General features: G+C 39.7%; 1 protein-coding gene across 1 annotated transcript in view; it reads left to right on the forward strand.

Annotated features, from left to right (window-relative positions):
• Positions 1-347: 347 nt before the first annotated feature.
• The window catches only part of USP3 (ubiquitin specific peptidase 3), a 29,683-nt gene continuing 4,707 nt past the window's right edge, over positions 348-25,323 (forward strand). Inside the window, exons 1-13 of the mRNA XM_063449405.1 lie at positions 348-482; positions 7,754-7,814; positions 11,652-11,789; positions 11,931-12,014; positions 12,489-12,570; positions 14,723-14,805; positions 15,102-15,215; positions 18,391-18,504; positions 19,559-19,705; positions 19,806-19,912; positions 22,573-22,653; positions 24,734-24,852; positions 25,080-25,193. Coding sequence (XP_063305475.1) covers positions 392-482; positions 7,754-7,814; positions 11,652-11,789; positions 11,931-12,014; positions 12,489-12,570; positions 14,723-14,805; positions 15,102-15,215; positions 18,391-18,504; positions 19,559-19,705; positions 19,806-19,912; positions 22,573-22,653; positions 24,734-24,852; positions 25,080-25,193 — 1,335 coding nt within the window. The 5' untranslated portion in view covers positions 348-391. The remainder of the gene's footprint in view (positions 483-7,753; positions 7,815-11,651; positions 11,790-11,930; positions 12,015-12,488; positions 12,571-14,722; positions 14,806-15,101; positions 15,216-18,390; positions 18,505-19,558; positions 19,706-19,805; positions 19,913-22,572; positions 22,654-24,733; positions 24,853-25,079; positions 25,194-25,323) is intronic.

Genomic DNA, 25,323 nt, shown 5'->3' on the forward strand with positions numbered 1-25,323 from the left:
CTACTGGCACCATAACCACTACACTGAGCTGTAGTGGGTATTGTGTCTGGTCTATTTCTCTAAATAATCTGCAAGTGCCCCTCCGAGGTCAGGCTCTGGATCCCTCACTGGTCAGAGCAATAAAATATAAAATTAAAGTGTGTTTTGTAATCAGTACTGCCAGGGGTACTTTGTGATACTCTACCTACACTGTAACAACATGGCTGGAGTGCAGCCAACTCAGAGTTAACGGTCACCATGGAGACAGTGAAGGGGACGCAGTGGGCGGCGGGATACCGGCAGCCCGTGACGTCACGCGGCCCCGCCCTGAAGTTTCCATTGCCATGCAGCAAATAGTCCCGGCTGAGAGTATCGCGTGCGCCCCCCCCCCTTTGTGTCCCTCCGCCCCGCCATGGAGTGCCCGCATCTCACGGCCAGTGTGTGCATCGGCCCGGACTCCGCCGCGCTGCCCAGCGGCTGCCCTTCATCGTGGTGCTGCAGCGGTGAGTGAGGCCCCTCCCCCCGCCCGCTCCGTCTCACTGTCCGTGGAGGGGGGGCGGGAAGCAGCGCCGCCTGGCTGCGGTTCCCAGGAAAGTCCCCGGCTCCGGCCTAGTCCGAGAGAGAGAGAGAGAGAGAGAGAGGGGGACAGGATAGCATTGTGCAGCTCGGGGAGCCGGATAATAATAATCAGCACGGGCAGAATAGATCACACATAGTCATTGGTGGGATTATAATACACTGTATGTATCCAGGAATACAATGCACAGCATCCAGGATTATAATACACTGTATGTATCCAGGAATGCAATGCACAGCATCCAGGAATGCAATGCACAGCATCCAGGAATACAATGCACAGCATGCAGGATTATAATACACTGTACGTTTCTACAGCCACCATAAATACTGAATAATAAGAGACAGTTATAGCAGCTCTCAGCTTGTAAGATTCAAACTATAACATTATAATGACCTGCCAGAGCCTGCACAGCAACACAGCATCCAGGAACACAATGCACAGCATGCAGGAACACTACAATGCACAGCATCCGGGAATAGAATGCACAGAGTGAGGCCATAGTATGTCAGAGCTACAACTCCTGTGATGCTGAGCCAGCTTGGGTGCAAAGCATTCTGGGAATTGTAGTTCTAAGACAGGTGGAGAGCCCCTGTTGCACTTCCACTTCCATGTGAGGCTTCTCTGTTCCATTATATGGCAATAGGATGTGTACAGCATGCTCTGCACTCTGCTTGTGTTATCCAATAATGTGAGCAAAACTCCTTTGTTTACATTACTTATATTTTTTTACACACATGTATACAATATTCATGCAAGATCAAGCACACTCACTCATTCAGTAAACAGCAATTGAAAGTCTTACACAATGTAAGTTATTTTTAATTTTTTTTAATACACCTCACCTATGCTAAAATAATGGGGGTTTAGTTACAGTATATGATCATACATTGCATAAGCCTGCTACAACAATAGTGTGGACAACATTCTTGACCAGTCCTACAATTGCAACCCTGGTTTGATCTATCCATCTATCCATCTAACCAAGGTTGCTATTGTACGTACATACATACATAGACAAACTCGGTGTTCAATGTCTCTTGTGAATGGACTGGACTTATAACAGTATGAAAAATGTAAATAAACAAAACTCTTTTAGTAACCCTGTTTGATGTGGATTGGCAGAGGAAGGGCAGTATGTAAACCTACTTTTGTGATGGTCTAGTAGTCTATTTCATATAGTTGATGTCGGGGATATTTGAATGTGTCTCTTGCTGCTGGGATAGAATTTAATGTGTTGAAAATCAAATCAAATCTCGTTCTGGGAACACAGTAACAATATAGTCTACACTTTGACGTTTAAAATGTCTACTCTAAACGGTGTGCAATGAGAAACCAGTCTGCAGTTATTTTGTTCATGCGTCAGGTGACTTAATTCTTTATTTATGTGTTTAAAACTAATTTGGCACAGATAGATTTTGTATTGCATGACTTTAAAAAAGGGAAGAGTACAGAATTTAATGACCACACACATGGATTGTGACTCCCATCAGTCTCAGGCAGCCTGGGTGATGTATGTCCCAGTGCAGCAGTAAGAAGGATGCGTAAGTTTGTATAGCTGTCGGTTTATTCATAAAACTAAAAATTATTTATTAAAAAAAAAAAAAAAAATACACTGAGGATGCGCTTGTTTTCAGGCCAAAAGCAAGTCTTGGAAAATTCTCAAATTTAGCTATTGTCACAGCCTGGCTTTTAAAGCACAGTTTAGTGTTTGGCGAATAAGCCTGTGTGTATGTGTATCTACAGGAGAACTATGCCACTTCCAGACTCATGGACACTTTGTGGTTCCTGATCTCTCCAGCACCCCTCGGTGGCATGTTTTTTTCCTTGTAATACACCGTTCACCATTCTATATTTTATACTAAATTTAATAAAATCAGGTTATTTCAAGCCACATTATCTGCTGGGCAAATTCCCCTTTTATTCTCAGTGTGGGAGCAGTTTTGTGTGTGTGTGTGTATATTTTGTCTTTCCCCCCTTCTCCCCTCCTCCCCTTTATCATTGTCTGCGATGAGCTGAGATGGGAAGCTATTGTCTACTGAATTGAACAGTTCAGTTTACAATTCATCATTTGGTGAATAAACCCCCAAATAAACAAAAGGCGAAAACGACTCGGCTCTGAAAACCTTCCAGGCTAAATGAAGTTGGATATAATTAGACGGAAGGTGACGGACTAGCACTGTGCAATTCTATTGTCCTCCCTTCACATGCATTTTGTTTTCACTGGAGCATATTGATCTGTAACTTGAATCCTGGGGTTTGTCTCAGAGGGCTGCTCACTAAATTTGAGAGAGTTACATTAGAATGGCCGAATTGGGGCTAAATGAGTTGATCTGGTTAAGTCACAGTCTGGGTATTTTCCACTCGGGTACGCTTTTCGGATTTAGTTTCCTAAATTTTATAAATAATCTCTCTGATTGTAGTCTTCGGTAATCCCAGGGTGGTGGGCCAGGGCTGAAGAAAGGAGGGGCTTGTCTACATGTGATTGTGCTCTTATTGTTGAAAGAAGCCACTCTGACTGCAGTGATTGTGGTTCCTGAATCCTGATTTCCTTGGGCGAGGTCACTTGGAAGCTAGTTCCTGACTTCTACTCCTAGTGGCCCTTTTCCTTATACATATATTTGTTTTAACCCTTCACACAGAGCTATAGTGCTGGATTCCCTTATACGTGGTTTTCCTGCAGTGAATAGCTGCATTTACATATTTTAGCATGAGTGTTCTACAAACACGTTTTTCTTCTTCATTGTTTTGTGTTTTCTTTTTATGTGAGGAAACATTTCTGTAAATGTGTGTGTATACATATGTGTAATAGCTATATATTTATATAGTGTGTGGGTATGTATGTATGTGTATATATATAATATAGTATAAAGTACAGCTATGGTACATGGGCTAACTAGAGATAGGAATTGTAAATTCTAAATGAATATTCCTAGCTACGTGTATTTAAACTACAATAAATGTGTTTAGCAAATAATCTGTGTAAATACATTGTACTTGTTCTAAATTACACGAGGTTTGAATGTTGCATTCTTAATGATACATAATATAAATAAACACAAGACACCTTCTTTTATCCAACTTGTTCATTCAATACTTCAATATTGCACCTCGGAGAATGGCCGTGAACCTTTATTACGGATCTCATAATTCCACTTTAAACATAAAACCATAATTTTAAAACCAAACCGAAATATTAACCATTAAAGCTTTCCAACTTTCCAAGGCTCCGCCCCCCACCAAAGCCAGGAGCCATAAATATATATTATAAAACCAATTTTATAAACCAAATCCATCCTCCTGTGATTCCCAGGAGGGTGACTTATATCCCATAATAAGGTCACAACAAGAAGGGTGGGTGGGAGCAGCAGCTCAGTTATATTTAAAACGGCCAACCTTGATAGTTGTCTGACACAAGCTGAGGTAAATAATTTGGCGCCTTTAAATTTATACTCATCATTTTCCCGCCGCTGCTTATCTCGTGCTGCGATCTACCAATCAGGGCTCTTGCCCTGATCGCGACCTTCCCGCTCTGCTAATAGCGTGTGCTGCCCTGCACCTAACCCTCAGTGCGCTCTGCTGCTAACCTAAACTCACCAATACTTACCCAACAGCCTCTGCTCCATCAAACCTCATGAGGCTTGCTCTGTATGCAGTCTGCGTGCCCGACATTTTAGTTGTTGCTGCTAGTAAGTCACCTAAAACTTCTCAGAACCACATCCGCTAAAATTAAAGGGACACTATAGTCATCTAAATTACTACAGCTTAATGTAGTTGTTCTGGTGTCTATAGCATGTCCCTGCAGTTTTTCAGAGATAAGGCAGTGTTTACATTGCTGACTAGTAACACATCTATCGGCAGTCACTCAGACGGCCACTAGAGGTGCTTCCTATCTCAGTGCTGCATGCTCGGCATGAAGTTGCTGAATGTTTCTTCTTAATGATGCATTGATTCAATGCATCTCTATGATTAAATGCTGGTTGGGCAGTGTGGTGTTTTTCCGCAATAGCCTCCCAATGATTTCCCTATCAAGATTAATGATCTCAGCCAGGAAGAAAGAGTACGTTTTAACCCTTTCATCTCGACAGACAGGGTGGCAGGGCAGCTAAACCTCGATTCCTGTCATATAGTGTCAGGAATACATGTTTGTGTTCACGACACTATAGTGTTCCTTTAAAGTGTCTCTCTTTGTCTATTTGAAGTGTTGGGAGATATGCAGTATCACAAATAAATTGGGCAAAAAACCAAACCCTTTGTGTTTCATGCCTTAAGGGCACTTGCACAGTGAGTTTGTAATCTGATTTTGGCACCAAATAAATCTCACATTCTTTATTGAAGCAGGCTTTCCAGAACAGCATTCACTCGGAGTTACAAGGTTACAGTAATGTTTGGGAAGGCAAACTCTGCTGCAGGAAATGATTATATCCTTGTTTCAGTCATTTCTGGAGTTAATGGCAATTTATTACCTGCTGTACAGCTCCCGCATCTTCATAGAAACCTTAGATAAACTTGTACATCTGAAAGTTTCCAGCAATTGGTGTTGCTATGGTGGAAATAGATCTTGAAGCTTTGTGGGTTTTTTTTTTTTTGCACGTAAAGGATTAATCTGGACTCTATTAAATAATTTGACAGTCTTGTATGTTTAGACAGTAGTAATGACCATTTTTAAAAGTGTTCTTTTCTAATTTGTGAACAAAACAAAAATGCTAAATTTACCCACAATAGACACATTACACTAGTGCTTGTTATGCTACTTTTTTTTTTATTTTATTCTTGTTTTGGTGGGTGTGTGTGTGTTTATTTATTTTTCTTAAACTAGTGATATCTTGTGAAGACCACACTTTGTGGCTCTCGATAGGTACCACTTTGGGGCCCCCTTCACAATTATTATGAAGACGGTTAGTGGGGCCAAACATGTTCATGGTTGCTGCTGGGGCCCCGGACTAATCCCTCGGCCTTGGGTCATCTTATAGTTAGAAAGCTGTGGACGCGCCTTAAACTGGTGGTTTTTATTGGCATCCAGTAATTCTGCTCTTGGTCTACAGGCTCTAAGAATGTACACATGGAGTTAATGCACACATGTGAACCGTTATCGTGGGTATGGAATGCATGTACTATGAATTGTATACCACTGAGGTCTGTGTTGAAGCTCTTAAAGGGACTCTCCAGTGCCAGGAACCTTTTGAAGTTGTTATAGTGGCAACAATCTTAGTGCTTATCCCCCAATTTCACCCACCCCCACCTCCCTAAATTTGCTCACTGAATGTTTTATTTTAATAGTAAGAAGGGTTGGAAGCACAACTTCAAGCCATACCTCTAAGCACTCTGGATAGGTAAGCCGCAACAGTTACATACCCAGTCATACCTTAATGTCACACGTGCATACACAGTCCGTCATAGCTAGTCATAGAGAATCATTGCATTCATTCTCTATGACAAGAGACTCATTGGTGGATCAGGGCAAGTGCCAGGCTCCTCTGAGGTGCATTGAATTTGACCATTATGCTTGAGGCATGGCACACCTTGAGGATGATGTCACGTCTGGAGGAGTGGGTGGCAGTGCTGAGGAAGACTTGTCTCTGGAGAAATATTTATTTCTTTTTTATTTCAGTGCACATATGGGGGGGGGGGGGGCGGAGGGGGGAAGGGGAGACCAACGCATTGCAAATAAAGAGAAACCCAAAATTAAAAAAGTCCCCTTAAACCGAGTCAGACATAAATGTTTCTTTGTATAAAGGTGTTGATGCAGTCTTCTAACCAGTATCCAGTTCACTGATGGTCATTGCTACATTTTTACCTTCATACCTTACCTTGCATTCTACGAAGAAGTAAGTAGAAATATAGATCAGGGTGTTGCAGTGGATGTGATCTACTTGGATTTTGCCAAGGCATTTGATACGGTTCCTCACAATAGGTTAGTCTTCAAACTAAAAGAAATTGGTCTAGATGAATATTCTTGTTCTTGGGTAGAACATTGGCTTAAGGATAGAGTACAGCGAGTTGTCATAAATGGTAAATTTTCAAGCTGGACAAAAGTGGTAAGTGGTGTCCCTCAGGGTTCTGTTTTGGGACCACTTCTATTTAACATATTTATAAATGATCTTGAAATGGGCATTGAAAGCCATGTATCAGTGTTTGCAGATGACACAAAACTTTGTAAAGTAATAAAATGTGAGCAGGATATTGCCTTGCTGCAGAGGGATTTGGATAGATTGGGGGACTGGGCACTAAAATGGCAGATGGAATTTAACGTAGAAAAATGCAAAGTTATGCAGTTCGGGGTTAAGAATGCACAAGCAATTTACACCCTAAATGGTAGTGAACTAGGGATAACCACACACGAGAAGGATTTGGGAATTGTTATAGACAACAAATTAGGTAGCAATATGCAATGTCAATCTGCCGTTGCTAAGGCCAGTAAGGTTTTGTCATGTATAAATAGGGGCATAAATTCTCGAGATGAAAATATAATTTTGCCTCTTTATAAATCGCTGGTAAGACCACACCTTGAATATGCTGTGCAATTTTGGGCACCTGTTCTAAGGAAGGATATCATGGCACTAGAAAAAGTGCAGAGACGAGCTACAAAATTGATAAAAGGAATGGAGCATTTTAGTTATGAAGAAAGGTTAAAAAATGTAAATCTCTTCAGTTTGGAAAAACCGCGCCTTAGAGGGGATATGATAACATTATACAAATATATTCGGGGCCAGTACAAACCATTATCTGGAAATCTATTCATAAACAGGGCTATACATAGGACACGAGGTCACACATTTAGGCTTGAAGAAAGGAGATTTCATCTAAGGCAAAGAAAAGGTTGTTTTACAGTAAGAGCAATAAGGATATGGAATTCATTGCCGGAAGAGGTGGTTTTGTCAGAGTCTATACAGATGTTTAAGTTGCAATTGGATAAATACTTGCAAAAACATAACATACAGGGATACAATTTCTAATTAGTGGGGTAATAGCTGCTTGATCCAAGGAGACATCTGGCTGCTATTTTGGGGTCAAGAAGACATTTTTTCCTAGTTTGTTGCAAAATTGGAAGCGCTTCAGACTGGGTTTTTTGCCTTCTTTTGGATCAACAGCAAAAGCATATGTGAGGAAGGCTGAACTTGATGGACGCAAGTCTCTTTTCAGCTATGTAACTATGTATATGATTTATGTATTTCTAATTTGATATCTTTTTTACAGTGTGTCGCTCAAACAAAAGCCCATGGGTCTGTCTAACTTGTTCCAGTGTGCACTGTGGAAGGTGAGTTCTGCACAATTTTCAAAAACATGTTCTGTTTTGTCCAATTTTATGGCAGACTTATGTATTGTGTACTAATTGAAAATGTTCCCTAAAGGGGATCTGTCATCTACAAAGTTCTTTTAACTTCAGTACCAAAAACAAGTATAAACTGTTTTTCATTTTTATATTTTTGAATGTTATCTGGTCCGTAAATCCTCACACACCCTCAGGGCCAATCCTGGATGGGTGCACGGGTTGCACATCGGCCAAGCACCAGAAGGTGGGGAGCGCCGCGAAGAGTGGGCCTATTACAGGGTGCCTAGGAGGTTGGCCACCTCAGGCACCCTTTGAGGCAATGGTGGGTGGGGCAAATGAGATGCCAATAAGGCCCACCTGTTCCTGTGCTACTGCACTAGCTGAGTGTCTCCTCAGCCTCTCCCTAGAGCAGCACTGTGTGTCCTTTTTCTTGGCAACGAGTAGCTACGTGAAATATGCTGACCGGCGCCAAGTGTCAGCCTGCCTGCTTTCCACCACTCGCCGATCCATATGAGCATTGCCCGTATAGCTACCTTGTGCTTTCTGTAGAAGTGTCGGGAGCTGGAAGGTGACGTCACTCCAGCCCAATCACCACTGCAGGACGCACAAGGGAGCTACACAGGCAATGCTCATATGGATCAAAGTTCCCTCCGAAGAGCACAGTGGACTGGCAGCCCACACTAAACCCCAGGTTGTGGATCCACTCCAGTTCTCATAAAGGTAAGCTGTAATACAAAAAAAAATTATACTGTTGCCATCCACCCACTTAAACCCCAATTCCCCACAATACTGTGCTTAATCCCCCACACTAAAGAGCCAGTCCCCTACAATATGGCCCCTGTCCCCATCCCCACAATACTGCTCCTATCCCAAAACACTAAAGCACTTTTTAACGTGCAATGCAATACAGCTCCTTTCCCCCTCACACTACAGCCCCTATCCCACCACAATACAGCCAATATATTTGGCTTGCTTGGTAAGTGAGTGTGTTTAAAATCAGTGACGATGTGTGTCTGTCATTGAGTGTGTGCCAGTGTGTCTCTCAGTGAGTGTGTGTCTGCAGTGAGTGTTTCAAATCAATGATTGTGAGTGTGTTTCAAATCCATGAGATTGTGTGTCTGTCAGTGTGAGAGTGTTTGTGACTGTCAGTGAGTGTATCTGATTACAATAGGGGTGGGGCTTATAGATAGACATTTGTGAAGGGGAGGGGTTAGTAACCACTCCCACAGGGGGGTGGGGGGGACAAAATAATTTCTCCATCCTGGTGTTTAACTCTAGGCCCTGCTCACCATAATTTATACTATAGTATATAGTTATGAGTGCTATAGGTTTACTAGAAGAAAAAAGAATCTGCCAGAAGCCAGTAGTCGCTCACCCTCTTCTTAGTAAATGAAGTTTCAATGGGTCATAACATCCCTACAGTCCGAGGGTAGGGAACTGAGTTGGAAGAGCTCAGAGGGCAGCTCTCCCTAGCCGCCCGCCCGCAATATTAGTAACCCCCTGCCTCAGCGGGATCCTGAGATGGTGAGGGCCAGCTCCTGGACCTTCTTTGAAAGAGGCTAACCAGGCATCTACCAGGGCGCTTCGGTGGAGCGGCATTTTTTTGCCGCCTGCTGAAAGTGCCACCCAAGGCAAATACCTTGTTAGCCTTTTTGAAGATGGTCAGGCTATAGACATTGCAGATTAATCTGTAGTTGGTCTGGTGACTATAGTGTCACTTCTAATATACAAATGGAAAACCTAAGGTTGCATAAAACTATGCATGGATGCTTATTTGGAGTAATAAATATCTAATTTTGCTTTTAAATTTAAACTCTCTAGTGTTTCTCTTTAAAAGAGACCAGTGGTTTTCTTCACTATCCATTGCTTTTAGTGCTTTAGTGTTGTCAATGTCATGTACATATTGCTAGAGGACTTCCTGATGTAATCAGTCCTTTTATATAGACTTGGTCAATAAGTAACCCTGTATGCGAGAGAGCATGCCAGTCTCTGACTGCTGGGTTAAATATTTTCCCTGTTTAAAGTCCTGCTTGCTTCAGGAAATACGCACTTGATGGGAGACTAGACAAAACCATTTGTAGTCAAACAAACACTATCTGAATGGATATTGTTTTATTTGATCTCTGTGGAGGCAAGTACTCCTGGGTTTTAATCCCTTCATCATTTTATTCTACATGGGTTTATTTATGGATTTTTATGTATTTATTTATTTATTGCTGTGATGTCAGATATTCCTGTTTGGCACTACACCTTCTACTGTTGGATGGATAAGATCCACTCTGTCCGTGTATATTTCTTTAGCCTGTTCAATTACCTAGGTCAGTAGGAAATCGCATGTGAGCCTAATGAATGCGATTTGGTAGCTGGTAACCACAAGGAGAATAAAAAGGAAAATAGGTTGTGCCATTTTCCCCTCTGGATATAACAACAAGGAGCCTGATTAAACACACCCACTTAACCAGTAGGTGGACTTGTGTTTCACAGTGCACGGACCACTCAGAGGATATCTTTTCAATCGTTGTATGATGACCAATACAGCAGGGACTACAAACATATGGTGGTATTCTTTCACTTTTACAGAATTTCATGGAACGGAAATGTCTTTTAATAGCGTTATGGCATTCCCACGTGTTATTTAGGGACATAGAATTTGGATCCAGCATGTTTAGGACCTTGACATTATATTTACATGGTTACTCAAAATGTATTTAAAATTTTATTAGGTATCCAAACAGCATTTCAAATGTACACCATATTAGTGAAACAATCTCACAAATCGGTAATATTTGGCTGTTTTGCCGGATAAAATTAAATTCAGTTAGAATTGCTGAGAACACACACTTTAGTGAACAACATCATTACAGGCTTTAGATTGGACAACACTGTTTAAGATTAAAGTATTGTTTTCTCAGTGGTAAGGGGACTGTACTCTGTAATATTTAGAGTCATGTGTTGGCGATTCACCCTGAATATTACCATTGCTTTTAATACAGCCCTCTATTTATTGAAAATACATTAAACGGACACTGTGGACCCCTAAAGCTGTGTCCCCCCCCCCATAGTTAATAAAAAGTGCAGACTTTTCTAAATTAATTGCTCAGCACGTGCGCCTTTCAAAGAATGCTCATTGAGCTGCATTGGGAAGTCTGTAATTGGACAAACACAGAAAGTCAGTTGGGAGAAAGTGTAGGCTGCAGACGAGATCTACAGCATTTGCAAGCCTATACTCCCAATGAAAAAATGCACAATTAAATGCATTAATGTTTTCATGTGAGGTGTATCTACTTAACAGGTTCTTCTTGGTATTTTTAAATTCTCCTGTTTGTGGAATAAGTAAAAAAAAAAAAATTATGCAAAATAGCCCTAAATAAAAGATGTTTTGATTTCAAAATGTGTTACAAAGTCATATTTCGGTAAGAAAGAGTTGATAATTTCTTAAACAGTAATCAGATTCTCATGGAGAGTGTTTGCGTGATTGGAGTAATGCGCAACTGGTATTTAAAATGCACACCTGGGTGCTACCATATTTATTGGAAGGACAAAATATAAGTTGCAAACGTTGATAAAGCTAGCATTGATAAAGGGCAATCGCTCTAAACGTTTGCAACTTAGATTTTGTCCTTCCAATAAATATGGTAGCGCCATTTCTTTTTTTTTTTCTTGTTTGGATATACACTGGAGGAACTACAGTGGGAGTTTTTATGCTGCACTGTTATACTGTTGTTACTGCTTATTGAATCCGTGCAGGCAGATTTTCTGCCTCTACCTCTTACTGCATAGTGATCTCCTTTCATCTATTCTGGTATGCATTGCTACCAACAGATATGTGAATGGACATGCCAAGAAGCATTACGAGGATTCCCAATCTCAGACCGCTAGTCACAAACGGCAGGAAAAGCCAGAACCAGAGAGAACACAACACACTGTATGTATGGACTGCAGCAGCTACAGCACATATTGGTGAGTAGTTGTTTCCATCTCTTGATTGTTGGTCCCATCACAGTTTATAAAATGCAAGCCCTATAGTGTGGGATCCTGCAGCTATGTCTGTGGAATGTACATGTCTGATCTAAATATCTCCTTTCTATCTCTGTTGTGCAGTTATCGATGTGATGACTTTGTAGTAAACGATACGAAGTTGTGTTTGGTCCAGAAGGTCCGAGAGCATTTGCAGAACTTGGAAAAGTAAGTATTGCAGGAACGCGTGCAGTTTGTCTGTTCTTGATTTTATAAAGTTGGTTCTAAATTAATTATACTCAAACTCGTATTTAATTAGGAGTGAAACACAAATGTGCGACCCAAATAAGTTTTGTTCACTTCTTCTTTTCCTCTCTTTTTCTCTTTTTTTTTTTTTTTTATTCTTCTTCTTTCATTTCACCAATGAACCAATGCTCTGAGTGTTTTCTGTGCAAAGTTTAAGTTGGCAAAAACAGGTACTCCCTTAGCCATCATATTGTTTGCAAAGTGCAGTGAATAAAGAATACCAGAATGTGTTTGTGTTTTATCAGTATGTTGAGTCCAGTTTTTAAGAATTATTATTTTTTTCTTCATTTAAAGCAATACTTTATAAACAGAAATATACAGAAATATTTATATTTTTTCATTAGTACCTGTAGGTTGCCTGCTGGCTGGTTATTGTATCCATCTCTCTCTCGGTAGCTCTGCTTTCACAGTGGAAAGGCACAGGAAAAGAAAATTCTTGGAAAACTCTGCACATAATAAGAAACTGCTTAAAGTGAATGTAAGTATTCATTTACTAAATCCCACCATCTGATAGTCCAAACATAATAATAAGCTATAATGCATTGCTTTCCTGTAAGCTGGCTATAAAGGGTTTGTGGAAAAACTTTGTGCTTTTTTTTTATATAAGAGGGGCTTTGTCATTAGGCATTTTATCATCCTTTAACACTTTAAACAAATGGCAATATTTACATTGATAGTTGAATAACGTTTAGGTATATTCTGCTCCACTTTTTTCCCACGAATCTAATTAGGTTATACCCCACCACTACCTTTTTACGTTAAGGTGGTTTAAGCTCTCTGTAAAGGCACCCTAACCATAAATGTAGCAGCAGACACATAAGCTCAATTTTAATTAAAGAGCATTTTTTCTTGCCCTCTCTTGCCATAGAAGCCAGTAGCAACAGTATAATTAACAAGTACCAAGATTTGTAACTTATTCGGGGTTCCAGTGGGTATCATAGGCACTCTGCCAAGCTTTTGTAGGGATTGCATTGTGAAATTGTTAAAACATTCTTCCAACACATGGGAGATCTCTTTACTATCTGATGCCCAGTTAGTTCACCAAACCTTGGTAACATTTAAATATGAAGTCCCAACAGCAATGCTTTAAAATATGTCTTTGTATCTTTCCTTGCATCTGTCCTAGGATTGTTTTGACACAACTGCGTCTTTATCAAGTCTTGAAAAATACTTTCAGGGTTATTTACTAAAGTGAAACTTGTTGTGAATTAAAATGTCAAATTTAAGGCTAAAGTAGCCAAACTGTGAAAAATGTCTCCCATCCCCACCTCAAAGACCCCTCCAGCTATAATAAACAGTACCAACTACATCATTATTATATGCAGTGGCCAGTGACATGAAAACCCAAAGTCACTCGACTACAAAGTAAATCACAATAGAATTCACCGATCTCAGTGATTTTGTTAACTTTAATTGATTGGACGTTGGTCCTTAAGAGATTAAACTAAACCCAGAATTCTGCACCAGTTTAACAGGTATCTTTTATCTTCTCCACTGTGCAAGTGAAATTAAAGATGCCCTGCTTTCATTATCCTTGTCTTGCAGTCAATGAACACTGAAAATAATCCTATATAGCTGTATCTTTGCACTATTAGTGCAGAGTAACTTTCTGCTGTGTCTGTGTACTTGTTTTGTGTATGTGTCTTTTTGCGGATGATACTAAGATATGTTACAGGGTTGATGTTCCAGGAGGGATAAGCCAAATGGCTAATGATTTAGGTAAACTAGAAAAATGGTCAGAGTTGTGGCAACTGACATTTAATGTGGATAAGTGCAAGATAATGCATCTTGGACGTAAAAACCCAAGGGCAGAGTACAGAATATTTGATAGAGTCCTAACCTCAACATCTGAGGAAAGGGATTTAGGGATGATTATTTCTGAGGACTTAAAGGTAGGCAGACAATGTAATAGAGCAGCAAGAAATGCTAGCAGAATGCTTGGTTGTATAGGGAGAGGTATTAGCAGTAGAAAGAGGGAAGTGCTCATGCCATTGTACAGAACACAGATGAGACCTCACTTGGAGTACTGTACACAGTACTGGAGACCGTATCTTCAGAAGGATATTGATACCTTAGAGAGAGTTCAAAGAAGGGCTACTAAACTGGTTCATGGATTGCAGGATAAAACTTACCAGGAAAGGTTAAAGGATCTTAACATGTATAGCTTGGTGGAAAGACGAGACAGGGGAGATATTATAGAAACATTTAAATACACAAAGGGAATCAACACAGTAAAGGAGGAGACTATATTTAAAAGAAGAAAAACTACCACAACAAGAGGACATAGTCTTAAATTAGAGGGGCAAAGGTTTAAAAATAATATCAGTAAGTATTACTTTACTGAGAGGGTAGTGGATGCATGGAATAGCCTTCCAGCTGAAGTGGTAGAGGTTAACGCAGTAAAGGAGTTTAAGCATGCGTGGGATAGGCATAAGGCTATCCTAACTATAAGATAATGCCAGGGACTAATGAAAGTATTTAGAAAACTGGGCAGACTAGATGGGCCGAATGGTTCTTATCTGCCGTCACATTCTATGTTTCTATGTCTTTTAGATGTCATGTTAATTTTCCAGGAAGTTTGAAACCACCTGGAAAAAACCTCATACCACTTTTTTGTTCCATTTTTATAGGGCAGCACCACAGCTCTGTGTGCTACTGGCCTCCGCAATCTGGGGAATACCTGCTTCATGAATGCAATTCTTCAGTCACTCAGGTAGAGATATTGGGGATAGATAGAGCTAAGCATATTGATATAGACTGTTTGCTTTGTCATTGGAATTTCTGCGCAGAGATTTGTGGCTTTCAATTTGTCTACTCTATTTTAAACTTATTTTTCTCCAGTTAATCTATACCAACATGAGCATCTGATTCCAAATACGTGCCACATTCTTTAGCATTATGACGAACATGTGCCTGGTAGAGTTCCCCCATCAACATACTCTTTCTAATAGACTGCTCAATCTACCCAGTATAAATTGTCATCTCTTATATGATGTTTTCCTCTTGCAGCAACATCGAGCAGTTCTGCTGCTACTTCAAGGAATTGCCGGCAGTGGAACTTCGGAATGGTAAAACCGCCGGACGCCGGATCTATCACACGCGTAGTCAAGGGGAAGTTAACGTGTGAGTTTGAAACTTTCTTGAAGTTTCAGATTATTTCATTTTATTTTTTTTTAGACTTTTATTTTATTTATTTTTAATCTTTCAATTTTAATTACATTTTTTTTTTTTTTTACCAGCTGTGTCTTACCCAGTAAATCTGGCTGAGTTTCTGGTAGAAGTATGTCTGATTTAGCTGCAAACAGCCCCGTGTTTTTTTTTTTTTTGTTTTTTTTTTTTTAAAGGTGTCTTTTTAGCATAAAAGTTAAATAGATCAATTGGACTTATTATCTAAGCCTTGCTTGCAAATTAGCTAATGTATTATTAAAAAGAAAATATCTTAATGAAGCTGGGATTTTTTTTTAATGAGCAATAAAACTGTTTGAGAATCTGCTCATCCACCTACAGACAAGCTGTTACTGTTTGGTAATAACAGCTTGCTCTCATCCGATATTGATAAATTCTCCTCTTGGTGAGGTACAGTTTGGGTTGACTGTGTATTTATATCTGTGTTTTGGCCTGCTTCATCCAAAGTCCTACATTGAGTGCTGGGGAGCTGTTAATTAACTTGGAAGTAGGCAGGTATTGCATACAACTGAGTGACCACGTGACTATTCGCTAAAGAATACAAATTTTAAGGTCCAAAAATCGCCAAACTGGAAAAATTCTCTAATCAGCTATGTTTCCAGTTGAACTATTCTAACCTTTACATTTGTAAGACTCTCTTTTGAATATAGTCACTGCTATAAACGCTTTACTAGAATGGCAGAAAAAAAAAGTATTTATTAAATCATGGTATGGCTTACCAACGTGGAGATGTGTTTCATCTTGTGCTCTATGTGAGGACGGTACTAATTCGGTAATGTAAGGTCCAGATACCAGTACTAGGTGGACTTCTGAGCTAGTTTAAAACTGTGGGTGTTCAATACCAGGAGCCCTGAAACTACATATAGTATCGGAATACTGAATTAAGTACTGTTACCTACAATGGATATGCAGTGATAGGCTAAGAAGGTCAGCTGACTCTCTCAGCCTACCTGTCACCAGTGCCCACGCAAACCTTACAGATCAGATCAGTGCAGGTGGGTGACGGGGGCAAAATGGTATGATTAAACTGTTCAAAAATGGATAAACTCCGTATATTAAGAAGGTGCCCAGGGACTACAGGCCCCATAACATTATCACAATAAAGCCTTTACGAGGGGTTTAGTCTGGCTAGAGAGTTGGCTTGTCACTGACCAATCCCCCAGCCCATTCACTACCCTAAATTCTCATATGAATGAGAAATGGATAAATGATAAAAATAATTGCCCCCAGCTGACTAATTTAATGCCCTTGGTACAGGGCTGTGAAACCCATCTGTTTTTCAGGCTCAGAAAGGAATTTTTGCTTGTGAAGCAATATTTTTTTTTTTGCCTTCCTCTGTATCATTGGGCTGAGGCATGAATGTGTAAAATAAAGTTAAACTAAAAGAAAGTAAACTGATATAAGACATTCAAACCAATATTCCAAGAAATGTTATAGCTGAAAAGTTATTTCCATTTTAACCCACCCCGTCCATTCCTAGTGGCAAGTGATAGAATTGCCAAACTATTAATCTCATAAAGAAGCAAAATAATGAATTGTACACAAATGCAACTTATAAAAAGGTCAACGTATAAAAAATAAGTTATTTCGAAGATCACTGGTACAGCAGTCTTGTGTTTTTTATTTTTTATTTTATGCTTTGATTATAGCATCACATACAACATTGGGCTCTAAGAAACAGAATACAACTGTGGCATTATTTTCTATACCAGTTCTATCTTGTGTTTTTATGGAGCAAAAGCAATCCACTTTGCACAGAAGTTTCTCAGCCCTCAAAATGGGATGTTTGGAGTGATTTAAAGTTTAGGGACAACCCCCCCCCCCCCCCCCCCCACCCCCCTTTTTCTTACTAAATGGATACTCTAATTATACTAACCATTACAGCACTCCGAAGTGGTTGTGTTGCTAGGAGGCCCCTGGTACTGTCTCACAGTCTGCTGTCGTTAACAAATGGTTTTCCATTTACCTGTCTTTGTTGGGAGCCCTGCAGTTCACCAAGTCTGTAATGATATGCTAAAGCAGGAATTCTTCAATGCAGACTGGGAGGCTCCCTGGTGCCCATCGCAGCCAGGTGGGTGTCAAACCATTCACAAAGGGGCTTACAGTGCCCCTTTCACTGGCATCTTCCCAAAACATAGAATGTAAGATGAGGAATGTTTAAATCCCTGGCGAGCCTTATTTTCTCTGCTGATCATTTTTAAAAGTAAGGGAATTTAGTACTTGTAACCACTTATTTAGCTTGACAGTGATGTTTGGTATGTTGAAACATAGTAAGTACTACAGCTGTAAAGTAATGGTACATGAAATCCCTAGATAAAGAGAGAAACATCAAGGACAGTTGAGAGCTGGAGTTAAACCTTCTTGTGGATTAAATAAAGGCAGAAGGATGTCCTCTGCAAAGACCTGCCTTCCTTGGTAGGGGAGTATATCGTTTTAATAAATCTATTTTCTGGTGATTGCTTTAGCAGGATGTATATTGTTAACTAATAAACCCATAAAACAGACCTTGACTTCTACATCGTGTGGGTAATCTATTCACTCACACTGCTTCTAAATATGAAAATACAGTCTGGCTACACTGTCTCCCCAGATTTATAGGAAGAGAGAAGTAGTGCAGGTAACTGTATCTTTTGCCAGTACAGGGAGTCAAGATTAAAAAAACCTAAATAAAGCATCCACTGAAAAATACTGAAAAGAAAACTAAATTAGAGACTGGTACTTCTCAAATTTGGCAATTAAATCATAGCGTCTTTATTTTTTTTAAATGTTGCTGTTATGGCTATATTTTCTGTTCCTAAAGCTCACTGATAACAAAGTTATTTTCAGTGGTCCGTTATCTGATATTTGGACAGTTTACAATTAAAACTCATTGCAAATACACCACCTGTAACTTCTTCCTAAGTGGTTGTTTTGTGTCTTTGAAATTTTTCCAACATTTTCATTCTTTTTTGAAAAGCAGTTAGAAATATTTTAAAAAGTCACTGAATGAGCAATCAGGAACAAGATGTGAATGCTGGTAAGTGTTCTAGATTCAGGCTGAGTGACATGTATTTTTTTTTTTTTTGGTGTGGTACACTGAGTATCTGCATGTTTGTTTTTTTCCTTTTTGTAGGTCTTTGGTTGAAGAGTTCAGGAAGACATTATGTGCATTGTGGCAAGGCAGCCAGACGGCATTCAGTCCAGAATCCTTATTTTATGTGGTATGGAAGATCATGCCAAACTTCAGGTAATTGGATTACATGCATTTTTATTATTCCTTTGAGTATAGTCTTGTGATCTCATCTAAAAAATCTTGTGATCTCATCTTAAAAAAAGTACTATCCTAAATGTATGTAATGTAGTGCTCCTGTGGTACAGCATCTTTCCTTGGCACAAAGTAAATTTTAAACCACTTTTATGAAATGAAAACCTCACAAAGATTTTGTGGTTTTTGTTTCGTGTTTTTTTTCATTATTTTTTATTATTTATTTATTTTTTTTATAACCCTTATTCGATTTCACTCCTTCCCTTGCATTAGTCAGCATGTACTATAGAATCCTTGACAACGCTGTTCATTTGCTGTTTCTGGAGCACTTTGTCACCCCCAATGATATATTTGTTTTAATGTATTTTGATGACAAAGGCATATAGGTGTTTTTTTTTCTGGGCTACATGCCTTCAATAATGAATATAAACATGTGACAAACAGAAATGTACTGTGGATGTTATGGTGGAATTTCCCTTGTAAAGAGCAGTGTTTAGAGTGTGTTCAGTCTAGATTTTGTTAGATAGGGTATTCTAAGTTGCATGGGAACGCCATTAAAAGCCAGAATGTTTACTGTACAAATAGTTCTAAAGAATGATGTGACGTTAAAGGAAAGTTTTTTTTTATTTTATTTTTTCTCGCTCATTTTTTTCTTCATCTAGCAAATATGTATATCTCCTATGTGATTATATATATATATATATATATATATATATATATATATATATATATATATATATATATATATACATTTTATTTTTGTCCCTAGTCTGATGTACTGTATCTCTATAAAGCTTTTCTAGGAAGAAAAAATAAACCAGAAAAACATGAAAATTAACTTCATGATCACATTATTCAAGTCTGTTGATGCTGGGTTGATCCCAAAAGCAAAGTGTTGCGAACATATTGGATGTTTACTGAAAGTCACCAAAGCTAGTGATTCTCTTCTTAAAGTAGAGTTTGCATGAGTAGGCTGGCTGGTAGGCCGTTTCATATACTATTTTGTTTCTAAAGCGCTAACCTGTATCTTTTTCAGGGGTTATCAGCAGCAAGACGCCCATGAGTTCATGCGCTATCTCTTGGACCATCTCCATTTAGAACTGCAAGGGGAGCTTGATGGGTCTTCCCAAGCAATCAAGTCACCGGCAAACACCAGTCAGTCAACAAGCAGCAAGTGTTGTATGTGAGTAACCAAGGGTATTAATACATTTATCTTAGTCATTAGCTCCCTTCAATTTATTTTATTAGTGACAACATTGTAACTCCATCATTTTCTATCCTAGAAATGGTGCATCAACAGTGGTGACGTCTGTGTTTGGTGGTGTTCTTCAGAATGAAGTAAACTGCCTAATATGTGGAACAGAATCCAGAAAATTTGATCCATTCCTAGGTATGGTTTCTTTCTCACTTACTGTAGTATATCTGTAACATCTCAGCGTCAATTAAAAGCACACCCCACACGCATAAAGCACCTCAGCTCGGAGTCTGTCCTCTTGGAAGTTTAAAATAAGTGCTAATTTCAATAGAAAATAGCACTTTAGTAACTTTTTGTAATTTGAGGCTTTCCTCTTGCATTGGCTGCACAGAGCTAACAGAAGCGGCAAGTGCACTGTGTTCGTGTGTGCCTGCCTACCGCCAAACTACGCACATGCACTCTCGTGGCTCCAACACAGATCCCTATGATTGGAGCATTCCTTGGATGGTGGAGGGAAAAAAAAGAATGACTTGCAAAGAAAATGTGCAGTAAAAAAATGACATGCATGTTTTCTTTGCGAACATATCTGGAACATTGTAAAAAAAAAAACATGTTCAATGGAGTGTCCCTTCAACTTTCTAACAAGATCTAGCTGCAAAGTCAGATATCGAGCACTTGTTTCGATGGAAAATGAGTCTAATAAATCAATTTTAGTAAAATGTGGCTTATGCAAATATTTCCTTTTAGCTTGATTGGGTAATAGTTTTATGTACTTAATGTTTGCACTGGCAACTAATAAAAACTAGTCTCTCATCTGATATTTATCGTCATGTTGACGGTTGGTGAGCAGTTAGCTATATGGACTCAATCACAGTCTCACTGTTTAAATACATTACAACATCACATTTACCCATATCGGATCAGGTGTAGAGGACTTTATACTCTATGGAAACACTCTAGTTTTGCCAATCACAGTGCTGTTGAAGAAGAGCTAACAACACTTCATGGTTAATGCATAGCGTTCTAAAGGACCTGAAAACACTCTTCCAAAAAATAAACTAAACTATTTGGTGTTTGTTCTGCTCACACTTCCATTAACGTCAAGTTAATGGAGGTGTTTTGTTAGCACACGATCCTACTGAAGAACAAATACACATTGCAATTAAAATATAGTATATACTACGCACTGTGGACTAAAATAGTGCAGAGCTTAGTGCCAGGTGGAAAACACTAGAACTAAACTGGACTCCACCCACGACTAGTACAAATCCCAAGAATCAATAGGACATTGACTTCTAAAAACTCTAGAACAATCCAACCTAATGCACAAAATGGCAAACCAATATCAAAGTGTGTGTATGTATATAAATATAGTAAGTATTTCCAAGGGTGAATGGGCTCATAACTATAAATCCTGTCGGTAATGGAAATGGACTAACTGTATAAAGCTATTGTATAATGTCTCAAAACTGCATTATTGTTTATTTTGCTTATTGGCAACACATTGTTTGGTGTTTTCATTTATTAGTTATTTCATTTATTATTTTTAGTTCTATGCACTTAAAACTATTTTTTTTGTTTTTGTTTTTTTTATACTCCGTCCAGTTGTTTCCTACTTCTTACAGAGGATCTCTTTAGAAAGTGTTGAGAAGTTAGGTCTTAGTCAGTATATAGTACGCAGTCTGTTTCTTGTTCTAGCTTTGAAAACTGAAAGTAGGCAAACAAACTGAAAAATGGTTGCCGAGGTAATCGTTTATAGGACCACTATGGGCACCCAGACCACTTCAGCTCAATGAAGTGGTCTGGGTGCCAGGTGCATCTAGGTTTAACCCTTTTTTCTATAAACATAGCAGTTTCAGAGAAACTGCTATGTTTATAAATGGACGTCAGAAGAGGGAGGAGAGTCCAAGCGCCTAGGGAGCCCGGCGCTGGAAAAAAGGTAAGGGATTGACCCCTTCCTCCCTCTTCAGCGCCACGGGAGTGGGACCCTGAGGGTGGGGGAAAACATACTAGTTTTCCTGGCACTATAGTGGTCCTTTAATCTTAATGATCTCAGCCAATCCAATGTTATCCCATAGGAAGGCTTTGGGAAGCTATTGTGCATGTGCGATAAATGCTGCACTGGGTCAATCAGCATCTCCTCATAGAGATTCATTGAATGAATGTATTTCTGTCCGCAGCATTCAGCGTTTCCATGCAGAGATAGGAAGAGTCTTTAGTGACCGCCTGAGTGACGACCATTAGAGGTGTTACTAATCAGCAATGTAAGCCTTTTTTTCTGAAAAAGCAGTGTTTACATTAAAAAATACCTGCAGGAACAACAATAGGCTATAGTGGTTCTGATGAATATAGTGTACTTTAAGACACTATGTAGGGATTTATACTTTACCTAGGTTAAACATTCTATGCCATTTGAACAATCAGGCCTTTGAGTAAATGGTGGACTACACATATATTCTGACAAAATACTCTTGTGAACTGCCCAAAGTGACCAGAAAGCTAATAAATGCGGAAATGGGACTTCACTGGAGACATTTTCAATGTTCACTTCTTTTAAAACTCACAACCATACTGACAGGGACAATTAGTTACTCTGAACCTGAGGGAGTGGATATTGTGTACATACTTTGTTTAAATTTTGTATCAAACCTCATTGTGTCTTCACTAGGCTTGATCGTATTTGTTCCTTTCAAGAATTGGCAGACCTTACTAGTGCTCCTTCAGAAATTAACTTGAGCCATTTTAGACCAAATGTTTGTCTATTGTCTACTAAATCCCGTCGACATAATAAGTAACACTTTTCCTAAAATATTGCTGTGACGTGTATGATCCTGATCTCTCCTTTCTTTTAATAGATCTCTCTTTAGATATTCCAAGTCAATTCCGTAACAAGCGTTGTAAGAACCAAGATAATGGACCAATCTGCACACTCCGAGGTACGAATTGAACCGTTCCCTGACTTAAATTTTATTTTGTTAAGATTGTAGTTTAAAGAAAAAAATCCCATGTGCAGTTATGGAAGAAAATGTGTGACAGAGACTTGGAACCGTAATATTAAAAAAAAAAAAAAAAAATATTCTGATCACTGCTTTAAAACAGTCTTTTTTCTAAGCAAAGGCCAAGGCAGTGCTACGTGAATAAGCGCTGCCATGGCCTGTTACTCGGAAGAGCCACTACAGACATAGTAGTCCATCTGTGTATGTGCAGTAAGTAGGGAAGAGCTAACTTAGAAAGGTGGGGGAAGACAAGCAGACGAGGGACTGAAAAAGGGGGAAGGAGAAGGGAGAGATCCCCGCTCACTAACTGAGTCCTCCGAGGACATGGCTGTTTTTCCAGCCATGCCTACGGCAGCACTTAGTAATGCCACAGTCTATTGCTGGTGGGAAAGTAATATATTGATTAGTGTGGAATCCTTTTCCGTTTTATTTTTCCTTGTGTTTTATTTTGCACCACATGAAGAAAAGGAGTATATTGACCTCCATTCCTTATCATGCAATGTGTCCTACTTTCTTCTTTGTTCCTGCTCTCTTGATAAAAAAGGAAGTAGCTAAACACTTGTCAGAAAATTGACCTCCCATACATGTGTATGGGGGGGTAGCACCAAGCATTTATGCCAAAGGCGGGAAAATAGGTCGTTGTCCCTTTGTCTCCCAAGTAAGGAAAGCCCGCCCCCAGATGAGGGGTCTCTCTCACAAAACAGGGGGCTTCTTAATCCCAGGAGCCTCTGTGGCTTGGAGCCAAAGCGCAGGAAAAGTAGTTGACCTTTGGTCTCCCAGGCACAGAAAAGCCCACCAAACTAGCCAGTCTCCCTAGAAGTGTCCCCACCGCGGCATGTACCCCGACCCGTCGTTGTTTGTGCGGCTCAGGTGCTGAAACCTGCAAGGGAAGCGGCTCCTTTCAGGCCACGAATGCTTCCCCTGGTTGGCGTTCGTTTATACGAAATGGTGGCCTACCAGGGGAGCCCTCATTAATTACTTCCCTTGCGGTTTCACACTATGTTGCAGTTTTGCACTTATGTTACAAGTGCGAACATTCTGATTAATTGGTGGGAACGTTCTAATGGGGCACTGGGGTGATCCCCGTTCAGGAGACTAATGGGGTTCCGTTCGTATGAACGTTCCCGAACGGGAAAACACATGAACTGAGTCTTTTTACAGTATCCATATGTAGGCATGGCACTCAATGAAGGCATTTCGTCACACCTTTAGTGTCTTTAAAGTTTGAGTCCTCCATTGAAGCAAGTAGTGGAGCTGGAACAAAATGATGATTGGGCAAAACAGGCAAGGGTTTTAATGCTATTAATTTCATAGAGTAACCTCACTAATTGGTTTATGGGTTTGCAGCGTACCTGTGACGGCCTAGTCGCAGTGGACCAGAGTGTCGCTGCCAAGGACTCCTTTTTCCCCTTGGTTATCTGCTCCCAAATGAAAATAGCCCACCCCTAGTCATTAGTCGAGGGTTATGTAAATGTCACACTTTGATACCTGGGTCTCTGCGATCTGATTTGGAGTTCCTTGAGACTGTTGGTTGCTCCCAGTCAGGCGCCTCTGCAAATCCCCCTTCTAGCCACTGATGTCTCTGGGACCACTTGATATAGTGCTGGAGGGGGGAAAATGTGGGAGATTATAGTTATTTTAGGGGGAGGTGGTGGTTGGGAGCCATGTACAAGTCCTAAGTGACCAGGTGGTCTGTCACAGTACCTAATCTATCACCCAAAATAAATAAACTGCAGAGGATTTGTACATTCCCACAGCCGAACCAGGGATTTGTCTAGCTAGATTTTTACTGTCCACTCTGTGGTTGGCTTTTTTTTTTTTAAATAAATTTGTGTGTGGTTTCAGGGAAGGTAATTTGTTGTGGGTATATGTGTTTGAAATTGCATACGGTGATGGGGGAGGGGAGAAACAACACCTTTGTCTTTGTTCTATGTGCTCATGTAGTATAATTTTGTGCTTATTTAATAAAACTTTCAGACTGCTATGAGCCAGAATTACTTAATGAATTTCTCTCTTTCAGACTGTCTCCGCAGCTTCACAGACCTGGAAGAGTTGGACGAGACAGAGCTCTATATGTGCCTGAAGTGCAAAAAGAAACAAAAATCCACCAAAAAATTCTGGATCCAGAAATTACCAAAGGTAATGGGCCAATAACTTTTTTTAATGTCTTACAACACACTCACACAGAAATATAAAGTCACTTCAGCTCAGAACAAACTGGTCTGGTCTGCCCTACGAAACCCAGGAGAGCTTTGTGCACATTCCAAGCATTCTTGAATACCTTTACTGTTTGCACTGAAACGCTACTCTCTGTATATTAAGTAGAAAAGTATCATTTATATTAACGTATTCCTATCTGATTACAGGTGCTTTGCTTACACTTAAAAAGGTTCCATTGGACTGCTTACTTAAGGAATAAGGTGGACACCTATGTAGAGTTTCCTTTGCGTGGGTTGGACATGAAGTGCTTCTTGTTGGAGGTAACAAACACACTGTTTTGATCTATATCATTCATCTTAAATCCTACAGTCTCTTCGGAAATCTTAGGCCACCATGTATACTACTGGTCAACGAGCATAAAACATGTTTAGATTCTTCTGTGTATTTCAT

Source organism: Pelobates fuscus, chromosome 3 (genome assembly GCF_036172605.1).
Source record: "Pelobates fuscus isolate aPelFus1 chromosome 3, aPelFus1.pri, whole genome shotgun sequence".
In the NCBI taxonomy this organism is placed as follows: Eukaryota; Metazoa; Chordata; class Amphibia; order Anura; family Pelobatidae; genus Pelobates; species Pelobates fuscus.